The 18,819-nt window shown below is 50.2% G+C and overlaps 1 protein-coding gene across 1 annotated transcript in view; it reads left to right on the top strand.

Annotated features, from left to right (window-relative positions):
- The first annotated feature begins 94 nt into the window (after window positions 1-94).
- ARNT2 (aryl hydrocarbon receptor nuclear translocator 2) overlaps window positions 95-18,819 on the top strand; it is a 148,377-nt gene continuing 129,652 nt past the window's right edge. Inside the window, 1 exon segment of the mRNA XM_025438116.3 lies at window positions 95-142. Coding sequence (XP_025293901.2) covers window positions 112-142 — 31 coding nt within the window. The 5' untranslated portion in view covers window positions 95-111.

Below are 18,819 nucleotides of genomic sequence, written 5' to 3'. Positions count from 1 at the left end.
GCCCGCCCGCCCTCCGGGGCCCGGCTCCGCGCCGCCCTCCGCCCCGCCCGGCCTCCTCCCGGCCTCCTCCCGGCCCCGGCCCCCGGCCCCCGGCCCCCGGCTCCCGGCAAGATGGCAGCCCCGGCGGCCGTCAACCCTCCGGGTGAGTACCCGCCGCGCCCCGCCCCGCCCCGCAGCCCCGCGCCCGCGCCCCCCCGCCCCTCCCCCTCCCCCCCCCCCCCCCCCCGGGCGGCGGCAGAAGTTTGCAGCGGGGCGGCGGGGATGCAACAGGGTGGCCCGGGCGGGAGCTCGGCTTCCCCCGCCGCGGGGCCCGACCCCCGGGACGCCAGCTCCGCCCGGCCCGGCGCTGCCCCCTCGGCGACCCCCCGGCCCCGCGCGCGTCGCGAAGACGGGGGCGCGGCCCGGCCACGGCGCTCGAGCTTTGGGAGCAGCGGGACCCGCCAGCCTCGGGCCGGCCCGGGGAGCGCCAGGACGGAGGGCGGGGCGCCGGCGAAGGGGAAAGAGAGTCCCCGGACCCCGGACCTCGGGGCGGGGGAGCGGGGGAGCGGGGGAGCCGGGAGCCGGGAGCCGGGAGCCCTTCCGTGCACAGCGGCCCGGGGCGGCCCTCCGAGAGCGGGCACTGCCCAGGGTCTCAGGGACGCGGGGCTGACTCTCCCTGGGCAGGCTTCAGGGGGTGCCCGACGGGGCACGGGGCCGTGGGGGGGAGCCGGGGCCTCACAGACTCGGCTGGATTTGAAGGGCATCTAAGGAGTCCGGGTCTGGACTCCCTCCCCCCTGCGTGGAGGAGCCCGCGGTGGTAGTGAACAGGAGGTCACATGATCACTGTTCCTCTGAAAGGTTGACTTGACAGCCTGGTCTAGATGGCACTGGAAGGAGCCAGCCCCGAGGCAGGGAGGCTGAAACGAGGCACGTGGTGGGGGAGGGTGGGAAGACTTCTTGGCCTTGGCTTGCAACCGAGGAAGGAGCCTCCGGGCAGGTGGGGCCTGGGCTTGGCACTGCTCAGACGTGGACACCCAGAGGTGGAGGGTCCGAGTAGTTCCAAGGAAGGAGTTTCCTTCAGAGAAACAAGGAACCTTGGAAGAGCATGGCATGAGTGTGTGGTCCAGGCCGCTGAAGGGGAATGTGGCGCACCTGAACACACCGGCTCCGGTTTGCCTGCCCCCTCGCATCTGCAGTTCCAGCCCGCTCCACTCCTCACAGGTCAACAGCAGATTGATGGGCGTAAATGCTTTAACGTTAAAAAAAAAAAAAAAAAAAAAAAGGCAAAGGCAATCAAACGAGGATATTTTAGTCCAATATAGGTTTATGTTCGAAACAGGAATAAAATCGGAGAGAATCTTCACATAATATATACACACCCATATACCCTCATGTCACCGTTCAAAATGGTTTTTGTCCCTTACACTGTTCCACCAGCTGTCTGAGACAAATATGGGGCAGCTTCCTGTGCCTTCAAAGGTGGGAGACTCACATGATGCAGGTGAGGGGTTGTTTTACTCTCTGGAAACACCTGGCTTGCCTGGCAGACCAGGTGTCTTCTGGTCTTATCTGCATTGGCAGACATGCCAGACATCCCGAGCACAGAGAGGTCTTCTCAAATGAAAAGTCTTTCCTCTTCTCCAGTCCCCTGTGATGACACTCAGATCTGTGGGCCATGTGGTTCTTGTCCAGTATGAACATCTACCTTCTCCTTTGGGAGAAAAGATACAGTTTGAAGGGATACAGCAAAGCCCAAGAGAAGACTTCAGATTTTTTTTCTTTTAAGATTTTATTTATTTATTTGTTCACAAGAGACACACAGAGAGAGGCAGAGACACGGGCAGAGGGAGAAGCAGGCTCCCTGTGGGGAACCTGATGCAGGACTCAATACCAAGACCCCGGGATCAACAACCTGAGCCAAAGGCAGATGTTCAGCCACTGAGCCACCCAGGTGCCCAAGACTTCAGATTTGATTGGCAAAGAGAGGCCAGGCACCCAAGCCTGTTGCCCAGAGTCCATCGATCCAGGGCAGGAGTCCTCCGACGCATCTTTGAACACCTCCTCCTCCTCCTGCATCACACCTCTCCCCAGATGTTGTTGCTTTGCAAAGAGTAAGAGCTTGGTAAACATAGGCAAATGCACCGGGAGGCACCGAGATTTATTTGTGCTGCTACTTCGTGCCCAGGGTACAAAGGCCACAGCCTGTCACCTCTGTACACCTGCCCACTTGTTCGTTTTCCTAGCTCACGGCTGCCTGCCAGCACACCCCTCAGCACACAGCACCCCTGCTCTGTGAGGCGTGGTGAGGGTAATCTGGGGTCCGTGACACTGGACAAAGCTGAAGTCTTCACATTGTCTGGTAGTTCAGGCCATAGGAGCTCCATTTAAACCTCTGATTTGCCTGTTCCAAATCTCCTGTTTGGCTTTTAGGTCCGGATTCTAGCAGCTTCTCCGAGGGAGGTATGCTCTCTGAGGAGAAAGCCTGGGCTCTCCACAATTCTCCTGGCTTCTGTCCCCGCAGTCTGGGTCTCCAGTGACACCTGACATTCCATACTTCCAGACGCTGATTTTCCCTATTCTCTCTGGCTGGGGATGACATATGTCCTCTACACTGGGGAATGGAGTCCTAGAAACTTCTGTTGCAAGTGTGCATTATTTGCTTCCCTTCCTTTTTAGGTGATATTTAGGCATTTCTGATTCATATGGAATAGGGAAGGTTTGGATTAGTTTCACGCGTAGAGGGTTATCGGTAACTGAAATGGCACAGGGCACAAGGGGACTTCTTTTCCAATGCCATCACTCCACCTTAATCTTTTGTAGCTGAAGCATGAGGGACTCAGGTACAGTCAGACCAGAGAACATCAGGAATTAGACATTATCAGGACATTTCCTGCAATGAGTATTTGCAAGGTAATTAATAAGGCATGCTTGCACATGTTAAAGGAATGTTTCAGAGACTTAGAATTAATTTCTTTCTTTCTTTTTCTTTTCCTTTTCTTTTTCTTTTTCTTTTTCTTTTTCTTTTTTCCTGAAATCAGCTACTAGACTTCTTTTCTCTCCGTGTTTCTGGTCTTTGACATTTTAGTTTGGAACTGATTGCATGGTCCAGGAAGGTCCTCTGGGTAAACAGCTGTAGACGTAGGGACGTTTGGGTCAGTCCAACAGACACATTGAACACTTTTGATGTACCAAGCACTCTGCAGGGTTCAGGAGATTGTAAGGTCAGGAAGGATGCTCTTTGACCTCAGGGGGTTCTGAGGCTAACAGGGGAGGCATAAGGAGAATAACTTCATAACAGAAGGTACAAGGGAATACATGTTGGACGGCTGTGCCTGCATCATGCCGGGAACCCAGAGAAAGCCTTGTGGGGAGCTAGCTTCTGAAACCTGGCCTTTAAAAGAGAGAGTATGTCCTACAGAGAATGTAGGGTCATTCTGGGCTGGTGTTATGTGGGCAGACTTGTGAAGGCCTGGGGAGCCCTCCAGTGGCTGTCCTATCAATGCTTTTGGGGATCCAGAGGGACACCGACAGTGGGATAGACTCAGAATCTGGGAGGGAGGCATGGGGTGCTTGTGGCCAGTGGCCCTGCCCTACGTAGAGATAGATGTCCCACCGAGCTGACCACGTAAGTCCCGAGTTCTTTACATACTATGTTCCGTGGAACCCGCGAACCGGTCAATGCAAGACACGTCGCTGTTTTATCTCCTTCTGAGGCAGAAACTGCCAGTTCGACACTCTGACACACCATCAGTTACACGCTGTGTAGGCATTTCAGGGATGTTTTGAAAACGTGTGTTTAGAATCAGTCTAGTACCATGCATTAGGCAAAAAGTCCATTTTGCTGCCAGACCATCCACATGTAAAACATACGGTTGTCTTCTCTCTCTCTCTTTTTTTTTTTTTCAAATTTATTGAAATTCAGTTAGTTAACATATAGTGTTGGTCTTCTTTTCAGTAAAAATCTTTATAAAGTTAAAAAAAAAATCTTTATAAAGTTTACCATGTGCTATGAGCGTAGTGATGAGCTGAGAGCCTTTTGGCTTCTGCCAAGTGAAAGGAATGATACCTAAAAAAGAGATTTATTTCTTCCTCAGCCAATATTTACTAAGGAACTATTATGTGTCAGGTACCAAGAGCTAGGTTCCAGGTGATCAGATAAAACTATGAGTAAAACCAGGACAGCCATTGCCACTGAGCTACTTACAGCCCACAGGCACACATAGCCATAAAGAATCACACAAATAAGTTAGTTATAAAATTGTTAATGGTAGGAAAAAATGAAGGCAATTTGAGGTTTGTCTCTTGGAGGATCTTTTTTTTTTTTAAGTTTTTGTTAGCATTTGATTTTATTGCTTTCTCTTATAGATCACTCCATACAAAGCAAACGTGATATCGATCAGTTTAGAATCAAAGCTCTCTGATATGACAGTTCTTACAAAAAAAAATTTAAAGGACATTATATCCTCGGATTTGTAGGCAGTCGTCGTTTAAAGAGTTTGGTTGATTCATCGAGACGTCCTGATATTTGCTTGTTATCTTGCACGAGCGATTGCAAGTATTCACTTAACACAAACATCATTACTGCTCCCTATTATGAGATGTTTTATAGGTGAGACAAGGTGGACACGGGGACCCATGGATCTTGGCTGAGGTGATGGATATCCTGGTCTAATGTTAAGGTAACAGGAGGTTCTGATAGGCAGTGTTTTATGATCAAGTTCCTACCACTCACTGTTTGCTGCAGAGATGGGATGCATTCTAACATGGATATGTATACATTTGTAAAATAAAATAGATATTAATTATGTAAAACAGATATGTAATATGTAATGAAATGCTTTATGAGATTATATTTCAGGTTTAGTTTAACTTTGTAAAATTTATCTGATTTTCTTTTTTTAAAAGATTTTTATTTATTTGAGAGAGAGAGAAAGCATGAGCCAGGGGGAGGGGCAGAGGGAGAAGCAGGCTCCCCACTGAGCAGGGAGCTGGATGTGGGGCTCTATCCCAGGACCCTGGGATCATGACCTGAGCCGAAGGCAGATAGATGCTTAACCTGCTCAGCCACCTATGTGCCCCTATATGACTTTATTTTTTGTTGCGGTTGAGTATAGTTGACATGCAGTGTTACATTAGTTTTAGGGGTACAACATAGTGATTCTGCAACACTATGCGTTATGCTGGGCTCATCACAAGTGCAGCTACCACCTGTCACCACACAGCACTATTATGATACCATTAGCTCTATGCCCTGTGCTCTACCTTTTATTCCTGTGACTTACTCATCCCATAACTGGAAGCCTGGACCTCCCATGCCCCTTTACCCATTTTGCCCATCTCCTGACTCCCCTCCTTCCTGGCAACCATCAGTTTGGGTTCTCTGTATTTATGAATTTTTGTTTATTTTTTTGTTTTTAGCTCTCATAAGTGAAATTATATAGTATTTGTCTTTCTCTGTCAGACTTATTTCACTGAGCATAATATCCTCTAGGTTCGTTCATGTTACAGTGACAAGATCTCATTCTTTTTTATCACTAATATTCTGTTGTGTGTGTGTGTGTGTGTGTGTGTGTGTATATATATGTATGTATCACATCTCTATTCATCTATTGATAGACACTTGGGTTCCTTTCTAGTCTTGGCTATTATAAATCATGCTGTAGTTAACACAGGGTTACATGTACCCTTTTGAATTAGTTTTTATTTTCTTTGGGTAAACACCCAGTAGAATTGCTGGTTCATATGATAATTCTATTTTTCATTTTTTGAGGAACCTCCGTACTATTTTCCAGAATGCCTGCAACAGTTTGCATTCCTGCCAACAGTGCACGAGAGTTTCTTTTTCTCCACATCCTCAGCAACACTTGTTTCTTGTGTTGTTGATTTTAACCATTATGACTGGTGTGAGGTTTTGACTTGCATTTCCCTGATACTGAGTGATGTGGAGCATCTTTCATGTGTCTGTTGGCCGTCTGGATGTCTTCTTTGGAGAAGTGTCTATTTGCAAATATCTTCTCCCATTCAGTGGGCTGCCTTTTTGTTTTGTTAGCGTTCTCCTCTACTGTGCAGAAGCATTTTATCTTGTTCAAGTCCCAATAGTTCATTTTTATTTTTGTTTCCCTTGCCTGAGGAGATGCATCTAGAAAGATGTTGTGATGGCCAATGTCCAAAATGACTGCCTACATTTCCTTTTAGGAGTTTTGTGGTTTCAGGTCTCCCATTTAGATCTTCCATCCATTTGAATCTAGTTTTGTGTTACGGTTTCAGAGAGTGGTTCCCTTTCATTCTTCTGCATGTTTCTGCACCATTTGTTGAAGAGGCTGTCTTCTATATTCTTGCCTCGAGGAGGCAACCTGTAAGTTGAGATCTCAGGAATGAAGAGAGACAGGGGCAAGGAGGCACATTCTGGACACAGGGAAAAGCCTCTGCAAAGGCCCTGAGGTCAAAAGTGCCGGTCTGCTTTGAGGAACCAGAGCAGGCCAGAGTGGCTGGAGGACGGTGAGCAAGGGTGAAGTGGTGCAGGAAGCCAGCCTGTGGCTGGAAGCCGGCTCATGGGAGGTCATGGAGCTTGGGTTAGGGCCCCAGAGGAAGCCACCTCTGAGGCAGGGAGAGCCACGCCCTGACTGCCACTTCACCGTGCTGTCCCTGGCTGCTGTGTGGAGAGCAGACTGGAAGGAGGAGGAGAGGCAGGACTGCAGTTGGAGGCTGCTGACGGGGGCCTGGCTGGCAAGGGAGAGGGAGAGAAGAGGGAGGAGGTGAGATGTGCTTTGGGGCCAGGATGCTGAACGGCACTGGGAGCACCAGGCCCATTCTGGTCCATTAGCAGTGGGGCCAGGCACCTCCCCCGTGGGCACCCACACCAGTGACTTTCTTTTGGGGGCAGAACCGTCAGGACTATGTGGTGAGGGGCAAGCAAGACTGTGAGGAAAGAGGAGGAGTGGTGGCCCAGGCTGCTGTCCTGCTGCCTGGGTGGTAGGGGCACAGGGCCCAGCAGGCCTGCTTGAGGCCTCAGCTGGGACGATTGGGTTGGAGTGAACCAGTTGGCTTAGGGTGACCCAGGACATGGGGCTGAGCTGTGAACAGATGGTGGCCACAGGGCCCTGGGGACCCTGGCTGCAGACGGGAGCACTTTGGGAGGGACATCAGCCTTGCAGTAGCTCCTCTGAGTATTCTTCTCAGGGAGGATGAGATCCCAAAAGCTCCCCCAACCCCAGGCAGCACCCCTACTTAGAGCTCCACTTGCATGCTTGGGGACATCCTTTCTGCATCCTCCCCTCCACCCCGTCCTAAAGTCACGGTAGTGCTGGGCTGTCATGTGTCAAGTGTAGCCTGGTGTGGTCCGGCTGGTGGGAGCGGTTATGGCACAGGGCAGGCTGGTGGCCGCGGGCACCACATGGGATGCCCTGTGGGCTGAATGCGGTCTCCCGGCCAGCCTGTCCACCCCAGGGCTTTTGCTGACAACGTGTTCATCTATTTCTACCACCCCACTGCTCACTTACTGCCCACACTGAGGTGTTTCCCTTCTCCTGATCTCAGCTTGAATTCTGACCCAGCTGGAGGTGGGGTGGGGGCTCTCCTGACGCCTTGATCCGGATCCAGCCTGCCTGTCCTGCACTCTGTCGGGGCCTTCTGCATTTGGAGCACTTCTCATCGGGAGTGAAATGGTAAATTGTGTGCTCATTGGTCAATGCCTGGGTCTCCTGCTGGCCTGTAGGCCCCACGGGGGCAAGGAATGCCTTCTTTCCTGTGCAGCCCCTGCACCTGCCATACCACCTGCTGGGCAGTGGGCATCCAGTACAGTGGGTGCTCGGGTACATGGATGCACGGGTATATGGGTGCACGGGTACATGGGTGCACGGGTGCCAGGGAATTGTGTTACAGTCTTGGATGTGGCTGCCTGTACATGCCTGCCTTGGAGACAAGAAAGCAAAGCCATAGATCGTAAATTTGTGGGTCTCTGAAACGGTAGGCCAGAGCTGTCTAGTTTAGATTCTGGCCTTTATTTGTGGGAACTGATTTTGATCTGTAAATCCTCTCAGGGTAGTCCCTACCCCAACCAGTTCCTCCACACTTTATCTCATTATAAAGGAAGCTTGGAGATGCACAAATCTTATCATCCTCCCCAGAAGGAGGGAGGTCAGGCTGGTAAGAACCCGGCGACCAGCTGGTAGTATAGTGGAAGGCCCATCCTCACCCGGGTCTTTATTAAAGTCCCCCTAGGGTCCTCCCGGAAGGGGTGCTCCCCTTCCTGCCTTCTGTTTTGTGTGTGGAGGAGTGTGTAGTTACCAGCAGCTGCAAATAAGGTAGACTCTGGACTGGCCCTAGATTCAGTGCCCGGAGGCAGGTGGCTCAGACGCCACACAGGGAGCCGTGTCCTTTCTGTTCAAAGGATACATCCAGTGCCCTGTGATTGGATGCCGCAGGCTGGAGCAGCAGTTGGAGGCCGGGACTCTTTGCAGATAAGGAGCCTCTGTAGCTTTCAGAACTGCAACAGTTTGACCATTTCCCAGGCAAATCCACAAAGAAGCAAAAATGTTCACAAGCAGGTGATTCCCAGTTTCGCACATCATGTGAGAAGCAGGGGGGTGTCTTTGACCACTTTGGCTATGCTGTGAGTGGCCAGAGCCTGGGGTCCCCTTGCGCCTGTGGAGGGGTCCCCCTCTCTTTACCTCATAATCTTCCCCTCCCCCGACTGCAGCAATAAGGATAAGTATTCATTAGGGGAAAAAAAAGTTGGCAAATATACAAAAACGGGAAGGTAGTTCCCCCCACTCACTATTAACATTTTTGTATGTGTTATTACAGACTTTCCCCCTAGCTCTTAGATTCTGGATGTATTGTTCTGTTTTTGCTATATCCTCCCTTCATCAATGGTAGGGATGCTGGCAGATTCTGTTCTAGGGCCCTGCCCTAGTCTGTTCCCTTAGTCTCTTATGTTTATGACCATCTATGGTCATAGATGTCCCTGGAGAGAAAGATGTAACTACATGATTTCTTTCTGCCCTTAGGTTCACTCCTGGAAGCAGAATTGGACAGTTGAATGGGTTTATGTGTTCTTATTCCTATTGGTTTCCACAGAGGTTAGTGCAAAGGCTCAGCCTGGCTCAGAGACGTGCCTGGGGTCCCCACTATGTAAGTAGAAGAGCAGGACATGGTCCCCCTTCACTTCCTCCACAAGGCCTTCTCCAGCAGTGGGGAATGTTCACCGTCCCAGAAACCTTGGATCATTGCTGACTATGCACACATGTCTCTAGGACGCATTTCCCAGCTGACCCCCTGGCTGATCAGTCCCCAGGGCTCTGGGTGTGTGTGGGTATACCCTTTGCCTGTGCTTTGTGGCTTAGACAGTTCATGGCAGTTATTTCTACTTCAGATGCACATTTGGGAGGTTTTAAGGGGTGAGGGTAGAGTGTGTGTGTGTGTGTGTGTGCGCGCGCGCGCGCACATGTATTTGATCTGGTGACACCTGCATTGGGCACCTGTTTACCCAGGCCCAGGTGATGAAAGGAGAGACTTAATGTATGTAGGGCAGGGGGAAGGACCCCCAGGAGAGCATCTGGGGAGTTGGTGCTCAAACCAAGCTTTGTGGGTGGATCCCCGGCCTTCGAGAGCCAGATCAGTGAAGACCTTGCTGGCAGCAGAGTGGGGAACCAGAGGGGAGGAGGGTCCTCTTCCAGACACCAGATTCTCCCTGGGGCCCTGGGTGACCCTCTCTGGCCACCTGAGGCTCTTCACCTGTTGAGTGGGGGCATCTTCCTGCCCATTTTATGACCAGCCCACCAAACTGTCCTCATGGTGATGAAAGAAAAAGCCACTGAAATTGCTAAGTGACGGAAGGGAGGCCCAGACACCTACAATACTGCTCTTTATAACATCAATTAATGAGCTCACTTCCAGATGTTGAGGCACCAGGAGGCTTGACGTTAATTATTCCCCCAAGTTTTTAATTCATGGCTATACCCAAATGATATTCTCTCATTTTGGAGGGACCTCTGACTATGTGGCAAAGCATCTGGGAAACCTGGCAAGGGGTGGGCAGGGGCAGAGGAGTGTCCACACAGTGTTTACCTGTGGGGGGCACTGGTATGTCTAGACTGCTTGCTGGACAGAGGCCAGAGGCCAAGGACAGTGGAGGAGGTGGCATGGGGCTGGCATTAGGGGGTTCGGGGCCATGGATACTGCTGAACCTGCTGCCGTACCCGGGTGGGGAAGGCCAGTCTGCAGGGATGGGACTTTGTATGATGTCTGGCCGATGGAGCCCAGATGACTGTGGGGCGAGTGGCCAGCAGAATGTGAAGGGACCAGCTCTCATGACCACCACTTGAGGGTAGGAAACCATGGTGGCCGTGAGAGCAGGATGACGCTTCTCAGCTAATAATGATACCCGGGAAGGAAGTTAATTTAAATGTGAAATACCGGAACTGCAAAATTTTTTTATTATTATTTTTAGAACAGCATTGATGTTTTTATCCCATCAGCAGTTTGAAATGAGGCGTAGTCTGGGATCATTTGCCATAATTTGATATGCTTGATGGATTCCAAGTCCCCCAAAGAATAAAATGAATGAATGTGATCAAGGATCACAGCTGTGTTCTCTCCTTTTGAAAGCATTTCATACCAGAAAACTTCCAGTTCGGTTCAGGCAGCCTTCCCTGAGCACCCTGCCTCCCCACATGGAGGGTGCTGTGCTCTTGTCCTGGGGTGGGGGCAGGTAGGAGGATGCTGAGCAAAACAGGTTGACTGCACACATATTCAACAGTTCTCCAGAATGTTCTCTAGAACAGGCACAGTTGGGAGAGTTCATGCAAGGGATTGACAGCATGCCTGACAGCAGGGGGCAGGTGTACCCCAGCCTGCTCCTCTGATGGACAGAGAAAGGATGCTGAAGGGGTGAGCTCGGGCGTACAGCTCTAGTTAGGACAGGGGCCTGTGCCTTTCCCTGATGTCAGCCCTCAGCTGACAGCCCTCAGCATCTGTCCGTGTGTCCCCCAGATAGGCCAGGCCTGCACCTCCTACAGTTCCTACCCACCCCCCTCCAGGTCCCCAGTGGCAGTGAATCTCCATTCACTGGCCAAAACCAGACATTAATTATTTTAATTGCTTATCCACCTGATTAAACAAATATTAATTTGAATGCCAACTGCGTGCTCACAGTTGTGTGCAAAGCCGGGTGTGTGGTTGGAGAGTCAGCTGTTTATTAAGGAATTGCATGCATGAGGCTATCATTAAAATAAGTAAGAGGAAAGAAAGGAGTCTTTGTTTCCAGGTGCAACAGGAAGCCCCCGAAGTGTTGTGAGCAGGGTGTGATGTGATGGGAGGACGGTTCTGGAAAGATCTCCCCGGCTGTTGAGTCCACCAGCCGGCTGAGGGACACCTGCTGCAAGGCCGTGTGGACAGTCTGGGTGGGGGTGGGGGAGGCCTCCTCAGGGGGCAGTGGACATGGGGGGAGGTGCAGGGAGCCTGAGGTACTTAAGCAGTGACACACCAGGTGAGCCGGATGACAGGCTGGATATGGCTGATGGGGGGACCGAGCAGCAGGGCTCCTGACTCAGTCACTGGGTGAGTGGGGCACCGCGTCCCAAGGCAGGGGACATGGGTGAGGTATGGGAATTGGGGGGTATTTTGGTGGAGGTGGTGGGGAGCACATGCATGGATTTGCCAGAAACCCTGGAGTCATTTCATTTCCCTGTGAGTTGGGACTTTATTTTTTATTATTTTTTAAAAGATTTTATTTATTTATTCTTGAGAGACAGAGAGAGAGAGAGAGAAAGAGAAGCAGGCTCCACTCAGGGAGCCTGATGTGGGATTCGATCCCAGGACTCCAGAATCACACCCTGAGCTGAAGGCAGGTGCTAAACCGCTGAGCCACCCAGGGATCCCCGGGACTTTATTTTTTAAACCACGCTGTCCCCAGTACCTTGAACGAGGCCTGGCACCTAATTGCTGTATACAAATATGCTTAACACATATTTGTTGAGTGAATGACTGAATCGGTCTCCATGTCTCCCAGATGGCAAACCAATGAAGAATCATGTCATCCCCTGAGATCCGCAGAGCATGGTGTTCCTCAGGGGACTCAAGGCTGCCTTCGAGTTTTTGGAGAGACTGGAAACAATCTTACCTTGCTCCCAGCCAGACCTCCGGGGTCCTGGACACCTGCTTTCAACATGCAGAAATTCCTGAGACACGTTATCTCCCCCGCCCCAAACCTGAGAGTATACAATCAGTCTGGCCTCGCAATCCCAGGGCAGTGCTCGCCCACAGGTCTGTCCCCACACTGCAATAAAAGCTGCTCCGAAGATGTCTCAGTTCTTTCTTGATTGTGGTGTTTAGCGACACCCCCATCACTGGGAAGGAGAACATTCTCTCATAGAACCACACTTTGTGACCCAACTCAGGAAATTAGCATTAATTAGACAGTACTAACTAACCCAGAGACCTTATTAATACTTAAACCATGTGTTCTTCAGAGCCCGAAACATTGATTTCCTGGACCTAGGTGTGGTCCAGGATTACAAATTGTATTGAGCAATGATGTCTCTCCTTTTTTGTAGGATCTTTTTTTAACTGGAGTATAATTAACACACGATGTTACATTAGTGTCAGGTGTGCGAGTCACATCAGTGTCAGGTGGGCGAGTTACATCAGTGTTGGTGCGCAAGTTACATCAGTGTCAGGTGCGCGAGTCACATCAGTGTCAGGTGGGCGAGTCACATCCGTGTCAGTGCACAACATAGTGATTGAACAAGTCTCTACGTGACTTCATGCTCATCCCTGTAAGTGAGGTTGCCACACACTGTTGACTATATTCTCCATGCTGTACTTCTCATCTCTGGGACTTACTTATTTTATGACTGGATGTTTATACATAACTCTTTATCTCCTTTGTATCATATCACCTCCCCCTTCCCCCAGCACCACCAGTTGGTTCTCTGTATTTAAGAATCTGTTTTTTTTTATTTGTTCATTTGTTTTGTTTCTTATACTCCATATCTAAGTGTAATCGTATGGTATTTGTCTGCCTCTGTCTGATTGATTTCACTTAACATCATACCTTCTGGATCCAACCTTCTGATGTCCCTTTACAATTCTGGAGTAATTGCTCAGAGGCTTCTTTGTTTTTGTTTGTTTTTCTTTTCTGGCCTTAACATTGTGGCCAAGTATAGGCCAATCATTTTGTAAACTATCCCTCAATTTGGTTTTGTTTGGTGTTGTCTCATGGTTGCATTGGGGTTGCAGTTTTAATTCTTTTTTTTTTTTTTAAGATTTTATTTATTTATTCATGAGAGACACAGAGAGAGGCAGAGACACAGGCAGAGGAAGGAGAAGCAGGCTACCTGCAGGAGCCTGATGCAGAATCTGATCCTGGAACACCAGGATCACGCCCTGAGCCAAAGGCAGACGCTCAACTGCTGAGCCACCCAGGCTCCTGCACTTTTTAAATTCTTTATCAGAGACATTACCAAAGTGACTTTGTATCACAAGACTGCTTTTAGCAATTGTCACTCAGAAAGGGGGGCAGTCTCTGAGTGGACGAAGTCAGGGTCCTGAGAAGACAAGGCCGAGGAAGGGCATCGGTGGTTGTAGATGCCATTCCTTGCACGCCTGGTGAGCCTTCTCAGGATTCTGCAGCCATTTATGGGCAGCTCCAGACACTCCTTGTCGAGTACAGGTCCCAGGAGAGTTTTAAAAAAGGCTGTGAGGCTAATACTTTCCTAAACTAAATATCAACTTCATTTGACAAATAAAATAATTATAATCTAACTGTGTAGGGATTATCATATCTCTAATAAAGTCAATAGGGATTTGAAGTGTTTAATTACCAACTTTCCCGACATACAAATTGAAAAGCTTTTCAGGTGAGTTGCTCATGTGGAAATGCCTGAAACACGCTGCAATTAACAACTAGATCTTCATTCAGACAGTAATTAGCATGTGATTTGTCCTGCTCCTTGTTGCTGGTGCACATCCTGGCTTAGATGTGTATTTTCATTTATGTTAAGGAAGTTAATTTGCTCCTTCTAGGTTTCACTTAAAAGCAAGTTGGTGTTTTGCTGTGATTTTATAAAGAAAGATCTAGTGACTTAAAAAAAATTATTTTTTCGTGTGATTTGCCTGCAGAGACTTGCTGTGTTTTCCAAAGTTTGAGAATCCCTCCCTCCTCCTTCTTGCCACCTCACCTCTTTCTTTCTCCTTCATCTTCCTCCTCCTTCTCTACCTCCTCCCCCTTCCACATGCACCCCCCCACCCCTTCTCTCTGATCAGAGACCCAGGAGCCAGCGAGGGTGGAGATGTTGGGACCATCCCCGACCCGAGGTTATGGTGGCTCACCTTGCTGGGCAGATGTGTCAGAACTCTGAGGCCTCTGCTCTGTGCTTGGGGCTGATGTGAGTGCCGTCTGCTAGGAGGCACTACAGAAGATGAGGGCCTCTGTTTACCCATCTGTGAAACGACACGGCTCCCTTATGGGTGCAGGGGGGCCTGTTCTGTGTGCTCCAGGTTGGGAGTGAGCAAGGTGCCACCTTGTGCTGGATGGAGGCAGGCTGGGTGGACCTGGCCCGCTGGTGGCTGTCCCATTGCTGCCACTCCTTGACATGTAAAACGGGGTGCCTCATTGGTTTGTGGTAAGGACGAGAGGGTTATATTTCTTGGTGTTCAGGGTGATGCCTGGCACAGGGTAAACACTGGGCACATGGTGCCGCCTCTCACAGTCCTGCTTCTCTTGGAGCCATGGTGCTGTGGAGCACGACAAGGGTCTGGAAGGGAGGAGCATCTTTCCAGCCATACAGGAAGGACTAGGGGAGGACACAACTAGGTGTGCTTATGGGAGAAGGGGGCTCTTAGGAAACAGGAAGCCCCCATAAGCCCCCATCTCCCCTGGGCATGCTGGGGTTGTTGGGGGCTCTTGTATGCATGCAGCCCCTCCTCCCTGTCTCATTGCTGGGGGTGCTGCCCCTGCCCCTGGTGTCCCCACTCCTCACAGCCAGCACCCCACACACACACTGCTGGGGGCCTGGCTGTGTCCTCCTCCTCACCCTGCCCCTCCTGCTACTTTCCCTCCTGGTCTTGCCCCAGAATTCAGACCTGTGATGCCCTGCCTCCCACCCCTTCCAGGCTCCAGGCAGACTACCCAAAAGGGTGCCCAGACTGCGCCTGGAACCTGCCTGTGCAGGTGGTGGCTTGGTGCCCCCATCTCCTTCCACCTGTTTAACTGGCCCAAACTGGGGCCAGTTTGTATATCTTGTGGACAAGTTAGAAGTTAGGACTTGTGCCTTTTTGTCTTTATCCATTCAACAAGTTTGTCACCTGTCTGCCCATTTTCAGTCATGGTGCTTAGGTGCTGGGGACACAGTGTTAGAAAAGACAACACTGACTGTCCGTTGTGTCTGGACGGTCTGTTGGAGGCGGCCGGCAGGAGGGTTGGAGGGCCAGAGGGCCTTGGGCGGGAGGAGTGGGCGCTGGGACGCTCCCTGCAGGTGCAGGTCTGTTAGGCCTGTCTCCCACTAGGTGGCGCAGCCGCACAAGTAGTGACTTGGCTCCTGCTTGCCCTGTCTCAACATCATGGTCACCGCAGGGCAGGCTTCTTGACCAGCGAGCTGCCCCTCTGCCCCCCCCCCCCCCCCCCCCCCCCCCGCGCTCTGAGGCTCTGTCAGGAGGCCAGGATTGAGGGAGGTGACATTTGCATTTCAGAGCCGTCCCCAGCTGCTGCTGCCGCCCTTGGTTTCTGGACACCCTGAGGTCCACAGAGGTGGCTGAGCCAGGACCATGCCCACTGCTAACTAACTCACCTGGCTCTGGATCCATGAACCATTGGGTCTTCCCAGTAGTTGGGGTTAGTAGCCCCATTTCACAGCTGGGGAGTGGTGAGGCTGTTCTGATGCCTCACCCTGGCGCTTCTGGGTGGCTTTAGGAGGAAGGTGGTGGGTGGATGAGCAGGCTGTCCTGGGACGGGGCACTGGGCAGCATGAGGGTGTAGGAGGAGAACCGTGTCCCCGTCCTGGAGCTGGCTCCCCTGTGCTCTTGGGCACTCTGCTTTTTTTCTCTTTGGGTTTTTCTCATCTATAAAATGAAGGTTTGGTCCTTGGTGTGGGGATTTGTTTCATTTATTCAGTGGGCCCTTTCTGGCTTTCAGGGCTGAATACTTTTTTAATTTTTAAAAAGATTTTATTTATTTATTCATGAGACACAGAGAGAAGCAGAGGGAGAAATAGGCTCCCTGTAGGGAGCCTGATGCAGGACTCAATCCCAGAATTCCGGGATCACAACCTGAGCCGAAGGCAGACGCTCAACCACTGAGCCACCCAGGTGCCCCTGAATACTTTTTTTTCTTTTTAAATAAATCCTTTATTCTCTCTTTCTAGAAATTGTTTATTAGATGTAGACTTCTCACAATGGTCCTCCATCTCTTCTCCCACTCCCCAACTCCTTGATTGCTTTGGAGAGATTTAAATTTCTTTAGAAACTAAACCTCTCGTTTCTTTCCCCAGAGAAACTGCCAGCTTGTTGGCATCCAGGACTGGAATATCCTCGGGTGTCAGGATAAGGAGAGAGATGGGGCAGGAGTTCAGTGTGTCATCTTTGCCTGGGAAATGGTGGCTTTTCAGAGAAGCATTAAGATTCTCTTAATTAAGTAGAACAATAGATTTCCAAACTATACCATCATATACTACTATTTACAACCTGAAAAAAGTGATTCATAGGTTTGAAAATAAAAGGATTGGCTATGCTCTTTCGGGCTCATGCAGAGACAAAGAAAGCCATGGTCAAAATTTAAAATCAGTAAAAAGGAAATTAATGTCAAAACATCTAAGAAGGCCATTTTAAGCCTTAATTTACTGATTTTGAACCTTAATGCATGAAACGATGTTTATATAACTGATAGAAATTTCTTGTTATACCCCATCTTACTGCATTATTTTTTCTCATCAAATTCAATCTGCTTCCTCACTTGCAGCTTGGTTGTTAGAACATTTCATCTCATTTTTCCTGGGGAAGATGCACCTTTTCACTCAGGTATCTAGGCCTTCTAGAGCTCAGGAGAACTGGAAAGGAGGCCTCAGATCTTGAATTGGTTGTAGATCCTCATGAGATGCTCCTTCTCCGGGTCCTCAGGAGCCACTTGAAGGCAGCCAACTGGCCAGCTGCTGTTAAATCCAAGTGGGCTGTCAGGAAATGATAGCATTGAAAAATAAAATCAGGAGATCCATGGGCAGATTTAATAGCTACTAAACACAGATGAATGGGGAATTAATGAATTAGAAAATGGAAAAAATTATAGAGCATTTAGCACAGAGAGGATGCAAGAGCACGTGGGAGGGGGGCGAGACGGTGGGGAGACCTCCCATTCTGTGCCCATGGTAGAGCTCTGGTCAGAGGTGGCAGGGATAAACCAGAAGAAATGCACACCTAAACCAAGTGTAGTGCAAACAGACCATAGCAAAGACAGAGAAGACCAACGGAGTGCGGGGCCTCTATAGGACTCTGAGTAGCTCCCGTCTTTGACTTGCTGAGGTGTGGCAGGCTTTCACTCCTGGGACCCCAGAGTGGCCGTGTGCACGTGGAGTCCTGATGGGCATGTTTTTTCCCACCCTCTCAGTAAAGTTGGCTATTTCATTGACATTTCTATGGGATGACCTGGAGCGGGGGAGGTTGTGGTCCCTATTTCAGGTCCCCAAGTCTATCCACAAGGCTCAAGTGAATTAAGTACTTCTAGAAGAGTACATTTAGGATAGAGGAGAGCACTGTATATCAGTCCGTGGATACAGAAGAGGTGGTCATGTGAACATGTGATGCTGGCTGTGCTCCTTCTGTGGCCAGGGTAAAAGATCGTTGAGGTTGATGCAGATTCTGAATGTAGGTGTGGGGTACTAGTGGCCCCTCAGCCATACCTGGGCCCTGCCAGTCCCCGTACTATCTACTTTGAGCATAGCTAGAGGAGCAGAGTTGGCTTTAGGGTGCCGTCTTTGTAGGATAGAAGGCAGCCCCAGCTGCCCACAGAATTCGGTCTTTCTTGACCTTCTGTCCATCCCAGCAAAGTCGAACTTCTCAAAGGCCTCCAAGGCTTCCTGGAGTGGTCAGGGCTAGCAGAAGGGAGGGCGTGGTTGATGCTAGGTCATGGTCACCAGTCTCATGGCTCTTCTCCCTTGGGGTCTGTGAAAAGGAAAGAATGTCTGATTGCTCTTGACCAGGTTAAGTTATCTTGTGTAGAGGAACATGTTTCCCAAATCGAAAACATTCTTTATGACTGGGCACCATTGACCAGTGGTGTTAATCAACCCCAGGCCGCTATGACAAAGTGTGGGAGACCAGATGGCTTAAATGACAAAAGTTCTCTTTTTCAGTTTAGAGTCTGGGATGTGCAGGATCGAGATGTGGGCTGATCTGGTTCCTGATGAGATCCCCTCTTCTGGCATGTGACGGCCACCTCGCTGTGTCTGCACGGGTGGGAGGGGGAAGCAGGTTCTCTGCTGTTGCCTCTTCTCCTAGAGACACTAATCCCAGCACAAGGCCTCACCCTCAAGACCTCCTCTAAACCTAGCCACGTCCTGGGGGCTCTGCCTCCACATGCCATCATGCTAGGAGTTAGGGCCTTGACATATGAATCTGGGGGGAGGGGATCGCCATTCAATTTATAGGGCCAGCATAAAGTTATCTTGTTGGATGTTATTGTAGCAACCCATGTTTGGGGCCATAAGATCATAAACCCAAGCAGAAAAGGCAAGAAGAGACCACCATCAGGGAGGGGAGTCTTGGGGGATGTGGCTGACCTGTGAGGTCAAGCTCAGCACTTGGGAATCCTTCTGCTAAACGTGGGCACCTATGCTTTGTGTCCCTTGGCTA

Source organism: Canis lupus, chromosome 3, assembly GCF_003254725.2.
Source record: "Canis lupus dingo isolate Sandy chromosome 3, ASM325472v2, whole genome shotgun sequence".
NCBI classification, from domain to species: domain Eukaryota; kingdom Metazoa; phylum Chordata; class Mammalia; order Carnivora; family Canidae; genus Canis; species Canis lupus.
The sequence above is the reverse complement of the archived record's forward strand: the minus strand, read 5'-3'. Positions and strand labels throughout refer to the sequence as shown.